The sequence below is a fragment of the Capricornis sumatraensis genome, chromosome 5, assembly GCF_032405125.1.
Source record: "Capricornis sumatraensis isolate serow.1 chromosome 5, serow.2, whole genome shotgun sequence".
Lineage (NCBI taxonomy): Eukaryota > Metazoa > Chordata > Mammalia > Artiodactyla > Bovidae > Capricornis > Capricornis sumatraensis.
In genome coordinates this window covers 15,315,788-15,326,875 of record NC_091073.1, presented here as the reverse complement: position 1 = coordinate 15,326,875, position 11,088 = coordinate 15,315,788, and the positions used below count along the sequence as shown (strand labels likewise).

The following is an 11,088-nucleotide window of genomic DNA, read 5'->3' as shown; positions in this document are numbered from 1 at the left end:
TCTCCATAGACAGAGTAGCCTGGCGGGCTACAGTCCACAGGTTCACAAAGAGACATGACTGAGCGACACACACACACACACACACCATAAGGGCATATTTCTGATGGCCCAAATAGAAGGAGCCTCTGAAGCTTAAATTAAAAGCGGAGATCCTGGTTTGATTAGGGCCAGGATGAATTTCTAGTCATCCTATAAATATCAAAGCAGCAGAAAGATGTGGCCTCCCCAGCAAAATGTAAAGACATTTCCTGAGCAAGCAGTAGTAGAAAAACAGGACACTTGCTGAAGGTAAAGCAGTGACCTGGAGAGGGGCCCTGGGAGGAAGACGTTGCTGATAATCATTTAGTAGCCTTATGAACTGATCAGGGTTTCTGGGAGGCAGTACTATAGACCTGACTCTCTAGGAGTTAGCACAGGCATGGGTGACTGTGACAGCCTTCTCTAGCAGCCACCTCTTCCCTGTAAACTCTGATCTTTCCTGAGATCTTTCGAATTAGAACAGAAGACAAGGCTTGCTTTCCTCAGTTCTTGCATGCGTGCATGCTCAGTCATGTCCCACTCTTACAATCCCATGGACTATAGCCCGCCAAGCTCCTCTGCCCATGAGATTCTCCAGGCAAGAATACTAGAGTGGGATGCAATTCCCTGCAGGCGATTTTCCCTGACCCCGGGATCAAACCTCTGTCTCTTGCTTCTTTTGCATTGGCAGGCAGATTCTTTACCATTAAGCCATCTGGTAAGCCACTGTTCTCTGTTGGCCTTGGCATTGGCTTGTCACCACCTCTCCTTCCCAATTCTTCCTACCATTCCAAAGCATTCCTATGCTACTAGTAAATAATGAGTGTGGATGTTTGAAATCCATAGGCTCCTGAACAGAGCTCCTCTGTGGGTTACAGGTGAGATGTGAGATGTAGATGATAGGAAGTTTCTTATAATGATAAAACACTTTAAACCATCTGTAATAGCACTTAAAAACTGAAAACAATTGAAGTTATATTTTAACGTTATCTTGTGTGGCTTCCTGTGTAAACATCCTGAGTTCTGAAGTTACTCTAGCAGGTTAAGTTTTTATTCGTACTACCTGCCACTAGAGGGCGCATTGGCATGATTTTTGTCTCAGCACTTTACCAAAATGAGCCTCTCACTGTCATTTTTGAATATGTGCTTGCATGCTAAGTCATTTCTGCGTGACCCTCTGGACTATAACCCGCCAGGCTCCTCTGTCCTTGGAATTCTTCAGGCAGGAATACTGGAGTGGGTTGCCATGCCCTCCTCCGTGGGGCCTTCCTACCCCAGGGACAGAACCCATGTCTCTTAAGTCTCCTGCACTGGCAGGCAGGTTCTTTACCGTTTGTGCCACCTGGGAAGCCCTTTAATATGTGTCTTGACATGAAAAGACCATCTAATTCATTTTGACATTTTATTTATTTATGTAACATCTCATCACTGTATCATAAAATAAATGATATTTTAATATAACAAAAGAAACCCAAAAATTGCAGACTAAAAACCAGTCCTTTAAATTGAGTAAATTTAACATTAGGAAAAACTCACTGCTTCATCTCTATTTCTCTCACTTTGGTTAGGACCCAAAAAAGTTCGTCATGAACCAGCGCTGGGTTTGAAAAACACTATTTAATAAAACACAATTCGAGATGGATATTGATTTAAAAGATGTGAGGGGGAGTCTATCTGCTATCTGTAGAATTTCAATATTACTTTCCAAATTGTGTTTTGTAAAATCCAATGTTAATATTTGTAGGCATTTCTCAAGCATCAAGTGGGAATCAGAAGACACGGACTAAGGAACTTTGGGGTTTGTTTCTGGGGGAACAACTTAAGAAAAATACTAGTTAATCACTATGCTAGATCCATAAATGAATTAGACCAGTCTTTGTGTTCTAGGACTCAGAGGGAAAATAAACATGCAACAAAATCAGTTGAGGTTAGTGAGATAAGTGCTGCAATCTCTAGATGGCACAAACAAGATTTAGAAATAGCACAGAGAAAGTTGTGGTGTAACAAGTACCTGGGGGGAAGTTCTTACCCCTGTTTTTTCTTTCTGAAGCTTGGAGAGATCATTAAGTGACCTCTGAATAGGGGTCAGGTTTTCCAACTGTCACTTTGCTAGTAAGAGCAGGTCCGAACTGGGTCCTGGTGGCTCAGATTGTGAAAAATCTGACTGCAATGCAGGGAGACTCTAGAGTTTGATATTCTGGGTCAAGAAGATCCCCTGTAAAAGAAAACGGCAACCCACTCCAGTATTCTGGCCTGGAGAATCCCATGAACAGAGGAGCCTGGCAGGCTATAGACCACGGTGTTGCAGAGTTAGACACGACTGCGCGACTAAAGCATGAACACACAACAGGTCTGTTAGCCTTAATTCAAAATATGTTTCCAACCTTAAATTCCAAAATAACTATCACTTTTTTTTTTACCTTTAATTACAATTGAGGAATATTCTTTCTTCGCCTATTTTATCATCAAACTTCTTCAGTAATTATTTATGCAAGGAATTTTGCATGATTCGATGCAGATTTTTGTTTTATATAGTAGAGGCTTGGACTGGAACCTTCTTGCAGTAGATGACATGAAATGAAATAGGGGTTAATTTATAGCTAGGTAAATTAAGCGGAAGTGCACTGCCTGGCAGTGAAAGGCCAGGCAGAAAATCCATAGCCCAGACACCACTGTAGAGGCAAGATTGTCTCTGAACTGTTGGTTCACTTACTCTGCTTCAGCTGTGAAAATGTGGCCTCAGATATTATCTGTTATAATTATGTGCAGTCCATGATTCAGTGTTACTCGGAAACACACCTGTGGTTTGCTTTTAAAAATAACATGAATCCATAGACTCAATAAACCCATGGTGGACATTTCTAACAGGAAATATACAAGAAAAATGCATATTTAAAGATATGTATAACTTTTACATGTTCCTTCACGGTGATTTATAACTATTTTAGCAGATATATGAAATACTGTGATTTTCATAGAAAAAATTTAATTTCAAAATAGCGGCATCGTTTTTCCATGATAGGATACTAGCTTCTGTTTTTTCAGAAAATTTCACAATATGCTTTTGATTATTAAAGCATATCATTTTTTATTAGAGTCACCCGAAAGGATGTTTTCCTTCATGTGATAATTAACGACTAAGAATAATTCATGAAACATGCTGAGGATTACTGATAATTGCTAAGAAGTGGCTCTGAAAGTCACAAGCCTGTCTTCTTGCAGAGCCTATAACAGGTGTTCCCAGTACCTGTGTCCTTTGTATACACATTCATTCTGTATTCAAATCGCAGAAGCAAGAGGCAGGCTGGGGTCTGTTACCTCACTGCTAATTTCCCTGGCAAATAAACCAGCAGCTGCCGGTCCATGAACCGAGTTGCCACCAGGAACAGGGCACTGTGTGCATGGAACAGGATGCATTCATGGAACCCTTCAGCAGCAGGGTTGGGGTCCTTCGGTGCAAAATATACCTCCTTCTCTTAGGTAAGGCACTGCATAAAGTGCATTTTAAGTACTTTTTTTTAAAAATTGTGAGCATAAGGTAAATATTTGCTCTTGGCTGTAGATTCACTCAGATAATTGAAGGACAGCACAGAACCTTTTAACAGTAACACAGTTTGTTCCAGCAAAGAAACAGGATCATTTTGGAGAAAGGAAGTTCAATCAATCAATGGTTATTGTTTTCTGAAGACAACAATTATTGTCAATAGCACTCATTAAGAAAATTAAAACATTCTAAAAACTTAATGTGGTTCTTCTTTTTATAGAGTTCATATATAGGTCCAACACTCTTTAATGCATTCTACTTTGGCAAATATTCTTACAGGTCATGAATTTGTTACCACTTACTGTGAAACTTAGAACAATTTATGAACATAGTTTGTGGCTGTTTTATTTAAAGATATTGTGGCAAACTGTTAGCTCTACCTGTTTCTTACCTAATTTATGAAATGTGGGAAAAAAGATTCCAAACTGATAAAAAAAAATATATGCTCAATAGGGAGAAATGTGTTTAAAAGTATTATTTCTCCAAAATAGCTTTAGTCTTTCTCTTTGCCCAATAGTTAATTCAATTAATTTTTCCCCTCTACTTTGTTTCTCCCTCATTCTCCTCTTTATCCTTAGAATTTAGAGGAGTCCACTGTTTCTATGTCATAATTTCCCCAGACATTCTTTTTCCATTCTTCCTATATCAGCTTTAAAAGTCAAGTTAAAAGAACAGGTCAGTTTCTTATTTTGTTTATATCCAACAGATACGAATTCAAAAAACCTTTTATCCCTTAAAATTTAAGAACAAATTAGCTAAATAACCACTTAAGTTTTTAACCTTCTTCGGTATTTAGAGCTTGCCCTTACTGGTATTTTATGGCTTAGTTTTCATAGTACGTGTGATTATTTACATTTATACCTAATGTTCATATTCCACATATTTGAAATGTACAGTTTGTTAATTTTTTAAATGTTTGAGTTTCCCGTAATTGTGATTGTTTTTCCATTATGTTGTCAAATTCTAGCCTATAGAGATGTTTAGAAATTTTTAGGAAAATTAAGCAATTACCATAACTGACTTTTTATCTTTGTGCATTTTTCTGGGCTTCAAAAGTATCCTTTGTGGCAGTGCCATGCTTAATTTTTTACAACAGGACTGCTGTCATTTCCTAAGTAATTTTTTGCAACTGGCTTTAGGAAGCACTGAGAGCCAATTCATTTGAAGGATTCTACCAAACTAAAATTAAACATAATTTTGAGAAATAGATAGCATGTCCATAAGTAGCTAAATCAGTTATTATCCCTTAAGACTTTCACAAATTTACTCTTCTCCATTGGTAGTGAGTTGTAAAGACCTTGGGTAATTTGGACATTTTTTTGTATTTTGAAATACTGAGTATCAGTTTGTATTTTCTTTTTTAAAAATCATAGCCATTTGAACCCTCAAATGTAGTTTGTAAAGTCTATTCAAAGTACATCATCATCATTTCTATTTTCTCTAAAGATACAAGAGTTTATTTACAGTCAACAATAGCTGTGTTGTGCTTGCTAATATCAGACTTGGCAATGGGGAAGTAAATGCCAACTATTTTGAGCTACAGTAGAGGTCACTTTGTGGAGTCTGATGTTTATATTCAATACAGTGAAACTGGTCTCGGGAGTCTTGTTGCCGGACTATAGATAATTTCACAATATGAGGTCGTGTTCTCTAACACTGGACGTTCGTTTATCATACGTTTGTTTTATAGTTTAAGGGAATCTCTGAAGGGGAGAGTTTTGCTATAATTTTGTATGTCAGGTTATTAATGATATTATCAATGTTCTTCAAAGCAGTATAGTGCCTCAAATATAAAAAATTAAGAGTTTTCTTTTCTTGTACTCAAAAGTATTAACCTAGTAATAAAATTGAACATTCATTTAAGTACAAATATTTGGAATATCAAATTAAAATTTCATCAATTTTCATATCATTTATTTTCAAAAAGTTTACTTGTTCTTACAGAGGTTGACTTTCTAAAATTTATAGTTCAGTCATTTATGTTTCCTTATACAATGAGAAAAGAACCCTTGAAAACTTCTGAAGATAAAGCTGATTTTTTTAAGTCAGTAAACTACTGTTTGGACAGCATAAGCTCATCACATCTATAGGGGGAAGTTCAGCAATGGCTAAAGAGTATGTGCTCCTAAACTGGAGCAGAAGCATACAATTATCTGTTTATTCTGCAACGTTCACTACAAGTAAGGATTACATCATATCAGTAGGCTCATGTATCTCCTGCAAATTAAAAAGATTTTAGTGGATGATGTAAAAAATGTATAAAGAAAATTTCATCCCTCACTGATACTCATAACTTGCTGCTGCTGCTGCTGCTGCTGCTAAGTCGCTTCAGTCGTGTCCGACTCTGTGCGACCCCATAGATGGCAGCCTACCCGGCTCCCCCATCCCTGGGACTCTCCAGGCAAGAACACTGGCGTGGGTTGCCATTTCCTTCTCCAATGCATGAAAGTGAAAAGTGAAAGTGAAGTCGCTCAGTCGTGTCCGACTCTCAGTGACCCCATGGACTGCAGCCCACCAGGCTCCCCCGTCCATGGGATTCTCATAACTTTCTACCTATAATTTATCTGATGAAAATGGTGTAGGCAATCTAAGCAAACAGCAATTGTGACAACTACATTCTCTCTCACTGTCATACATATACTTGAAAAAGCACTCATGATTTCATATCATGAAAAAAGTTAAATGGCATGATTTCACATCATTTGGTACAATAAGCATTGAATATATTCAGAGATATTATTGATGGTAATATGTTATTTAAGATACTATTACATGATGTCTGTTATTTCCAAAATAGACCAAAGAACCAGTTCACTCCCCTTAATGATTACTGTACGTGCCATCTAACATTTTCTACTAGGCTGCAATGTTTGTGTCATATTCAGTATTTTAATAAATAAAATTTATTTCTGTAACTTTAGTCATAGACTTTCCAGTCCGCTTAAGATTCAGCTTCCTGAGTCAAGATCCACCTACGTTTCTGTTCCAGTCATGCTCTCACTCCTTGGTAATAAAGTGTTTCCCAGTCATTTTCAGAACATTACAATCTCAGTTAATCTTTTTTCAACCCAAGCCACACAAAAAAGTAGATTAAAAAAGGTTCTTCCTCTTTTCAAAAAAAAAAAGTAAAAAGTAAACAAGGACTTCTGCAATGACTTCCCCAAATGCCAAGAACAGATTGGCCGGGATTGCACTCAGGCCATCTCTAGCTACAGCTCAATCTACCAGCAGTTTCTAAGTTGCGGTGTGAAATGTTTTAAATAGACCAATAAATCAGTGACCAAACTGCTCACTGTCAGAGGCAAGCTTTTTATCAGCAGCCATGCCACTTTTTCCAATGTGTTCACAAGGCAATGAGGTGGATTCCCACCATCCCCCTTGATTTCTTGGCAAAAAAACACAGAACTGCCACTGTATTAAAAGATATCCTTGGTGACTCAATGCTAAAGAACCCACCTGCCAATGCAAGAGTTGCGGGTTCAATCCCTGGGGCAGGAACGTCCCCTGGAGGAGGAAATAGCCAATCACTCTAGTATTCTTGCCTAGGGAACCACATGGACAGAGGAGTGTGGCAGGAACAGTGCGTGGAGTCACAAAGAGTCTGACATGACTTAGTGACTAAACAAAGGGATTGACAACTTACTAAGTAGACTTAAATCTGAGATTTAATACTTCTGAATTCTTTGGACCCTCTCTTACTTAAATATGGACGCTTCCCCTTCAAATGTAGGGTAGCTGCTACCATGAGAAAGGCACCTTAGGATGCTGAGAACATAAAGGGCAGAGAGAGGCCTTGGACCTCATCTAATATAACCCTCTTCACACAAAAGAAAACTGAGTCACAGGGAATTAAAATGACTTATCTAAGGTAAGTCATCTAACTAATCATTCTATCCCAAGTATGTATTCAACACCTCAAATTTCAGTGGACTTTTAACTTTATTAAAGTAGTAGATTCAGAAATCTCTCTGAAAGCTTAGAGAATAGGTTCCTAAAAGCTGTTGTTTCTAGGCAATTTACAAGAAATTAATTTAAGACTGTGTGGACAGGGAAGTCCAAGATCAAGAATAAACTGTGAAACCCACAGGAATATTTTTGTATTCACTGAAGTAAAAAAAATAATAATAATAAGGAAACAGCAACACAATAAATACAGTGAAAATTACATTTTGCATATCTTAAGTTAGTAATAATGGGTAAACTAGTTTTTATTTATTGCTTGCCAGGAACTTGTCAGGCACTTCCTATTGCCAACTACAATGAAAGTCATGAAAATACATGCTGTTTGGTGTAGATATCACAGGTACTAAGAGGAATAATTTCCTGTGCAGGACCCCCACCCAGATGCCCAGTGTCTTTCTAAATCTATGGCTTCAAGAGCTTCACTCCCTTCTCACTATCGCTGCTTCACACATCTCAGACATCACTAGTGTTAAGTCCTAGATTTACTCTCTCAACTTCATTTATCTCTCTTATGATTTCCTTTCCTGCAATCCACTATATCTCCTCTTTATAGCTCTCAGCAACCGGTTCCTTCTTTTCTAATGATTCGAATTAAGAACAACTACAAATTTAGCAGTCTTGTACTTGTCAGAAAAGAAAATAGAAGTAAATGCTCATACCTTTGTAACTCCTTTGTAATGGGCCAAATCATTAAAATGAAATGTGCAGATACAACCCATTGTCAGGGAAAAAAAAAAATTACAAGTCAATCACAAATATACACAGAGGAGACTGTAAGACACATATTTATTTTTCCCAGACAGTCACCTAATTTTCGGTCCATAGTGTCGGTCTCGACTGTGTATCTTCTCCCTGTAACCTCCTCCACTCTTCCTCTTTGTTCCTTTTCCTCTTCAGTTCTTTGCTCTGACTTCCCTGCTGGCGCCAGGGTCTCACTCTTCACTAACAGCTACCCAAAAACTAAAACCATGGGAATCTTTGCTCTGACCTTCACCCTGGGAAGGAAAGAAGAAAATTTCCTGTTGGTGGATTTTTATTCCTCACAGGATCAGACCAGCATCTTTCAGTTTCTCCAAAGAAAATCATTGTACAAACATCTTTCTACCATTCCCTTCCTTATATTGATGGCTTTTCATAATAGGAATCAGATAAATCTTAAAGATCCCCTTACCAGTAGAGATAAAAAGGGAGAAGCAATGAAAGAAGATAAAAACTTTGTATAAGACGGAATTGAAATTGTGAGATGTCTCTCCATGCGTGATAAGCCGCTTCAGTTGTGACTGCAGCCCTATGGACTGTAGCCCGCCAGGCCCTTCTGTCCATAGGACAAAATGTCTTCCAAAAATGTCTCCCCACGATTAATTGATTAGCTGCTCATTAATATATGACAGCTCTATTCTTCCAGTTGATCAAGTCATCAACCTTAGAATCACTCTTGACTCGTCTCTGTTTATCCCACTCCCAACGTGCCATCAAATACTGTTAGCACCCCCAGTCTTTTCTCATAGTATCTTATACTACTGCCCTTATCTAGAGCGCAACCATCTCTTGCCTACTCTATTGCAGGCACCTTCTAAGTGGGCTCCCTTCTCCTGCTCTTTCCCCTGTTTCAGTCTGTTCTCACAGCAGCTAGGGTATACCTTAAAAATAATAAGAAGATAACCCCTACCCCTCCTGCTCACAAAACTCTGGTTGTGTTTCTGTCTCACTCACAGTAAAATTGCCTAAGTGTTTGCCGTGACCCTAAGGTACTTCCTGTTCTGGCCCAGCCATCTTGCTGGTCTCCTGTCTCTCACCAGGCTCCTCGGGCTCCACTCTGCTCCATTTGTTCCTGTCTTTTGCTGCTGCTGCTGCTGTTGCTAAGTCGCTTCAGTCGTGTCCAACTCTGTGTGACCCCATAGACAGCAGTCCACCAGGCTCCCCCATCCCTGGGATTCTCCAGGCAAGAACACTGGAGTGGGTTGCCATTGCCCTCTCCAATGCATGAAAGTGAAAAGTGAAAGTGAAGTCGCTCAGTCATGTCCGACTCCTAGTGACCCCATGGACTGCAGCCTACCAGGCTCCTCCGTCCATGAGATTTTCCAGGCAAGAGTATTGGAGTGGGGTGCCATTGCCTTCTCTTACTGTTGCTCAAGCACACAAACCAGATTCCTCCTTCTAAGCAGTAATATTCAATCACAACTGGTAATGGTTTGCTATCACTGTCCTTAGAATATTTGCATTTGGCAAGGCTTTGGCCAAAGGAAAAAACTTCCAACTGGGGACTACCAAGTCACGTCAGAAGACTGTGAAGGAAGATTCTCAAGAGGAAGTAACCCCTCAATCACATAGCTTGATTAGGATATGATATGACTCAGACATTAATACAGTCGCAATTTCAATTTTGCTAAAGGTTTCATTGGACTTCAGAACTAATCATCTATCCCAGTTCTCCTTTTCCCATTATTCTTTAACAGTCAGAGATAATAACTTCTGCTTTTCCTTTTCATCATGCATTTAAAGAGATCAAGCGATCCACACAGTCTTTGGGTGGAGTTTTTAAAATGCTCATTTCAGAGACAAATATTTACCTCTACAGGTAACTAGTACCAGAACAGTCAGTACCTAGAAGCCTCTCTTCTTTGTAAAGGACTATCGCCCGATCAGGTTCTCTCTGTTTTGTGCCTTTCGGTTATGAAATGTGGCTCAGCGTCTTTACAGCTTTCCTTTCCTTTACAGCAGGTACTTGCTCAGGGCTGAAGGTGGCAGTGCCATCACACACCGTCCATGGCATCAGGGGCCAGGCTCTCTATCTCCCCGTGCACTATGGATTCCACACTCCAGCATCAGATATCCAGGTCATATGGCTTTTTGAGAGACCCCATACGATGCCCAAGTACTTGCTGGGCTCTGTGAACAAGTCTGTGGTTCCCGACTTGGAATACCAGCACAAATTCACCATGATGCCACCCAACGCCTCCCTGCTCATCAACCCACTGCAGTTCACCGACGAAGGCAACTACATTGTGAAGGTCAACATCCAGGGAAACGGAACTCTGTCAGCTAGTCAGAAGATTCAAGTCACGGTAGATGGTAAGTCCACTGTGAGCGACGTGGGCAGCTGAGTAGCACGGCAGTGAGCAGTGGCTTAGGAGACTGGGCTACCAGGGCTTTAGGTCTGGTCTGCAACTTTGGGCACGTTAACCCTCAAAGCTTCAGTGTCTCATGGCATGAATGGCACTATCCACCTCATGAGGCTTTCTGGGGATGAAATAAGAACATTCATAGAAAGGATATGCACTGTGCCCAGCTAAAGGTAATCAAGCAGTAAGTAGGAGTTATTATTTGTTTGCCTGGAAACTATCAAGTATAAAGTTGCTGATGTGATGAGATGGAGAAAATTTTATTTTTCATTAGCAGAATGTACCCTGGGAAGAGCCCTATTTTTTTGTCACATAAAGATTTGTGTGTGTTTTTTTTTTTAATTTTGGTACACTGAGAGAGGATGAGACTTGCTCAATAACCACACCTGAGGAACAGTAGAAGGTGCTGGGAATGTCCTCGAAGGGAGAGTGGGGTTCAGC

At 39.5% G+C, this 11,088-nt stretch overlaps 1 protein-coding gene across 1 annotated transcript in view; it reads left to right on the top strand.

Annotated features, from left to right (window-relative positions):
- Positions 1 to 3,419: 3,419 nt before the first annotated feature.
- The window catches only part of HEPACAM2 (HEPACAM family member 2), a 51,038-nt gene continuing 43,369 nt past the window's right edge, over positions 3,420 to 11,088 (top strand). Inside the window, exons 1-2 of the mRNA XM_068973237.1 lie at positions 3,420 to 3,498; positions 10,247 to 10,597. Of these exons, the coding sequence (XP_068829338.1) occupies positions 3,420 to 3,498; positions 10,247 to 10,597 (430 nt within the window). The remainder of the gene's footprint in view (positions 3,499 to 10,246; positions 10,598 to 11,088) is intronic.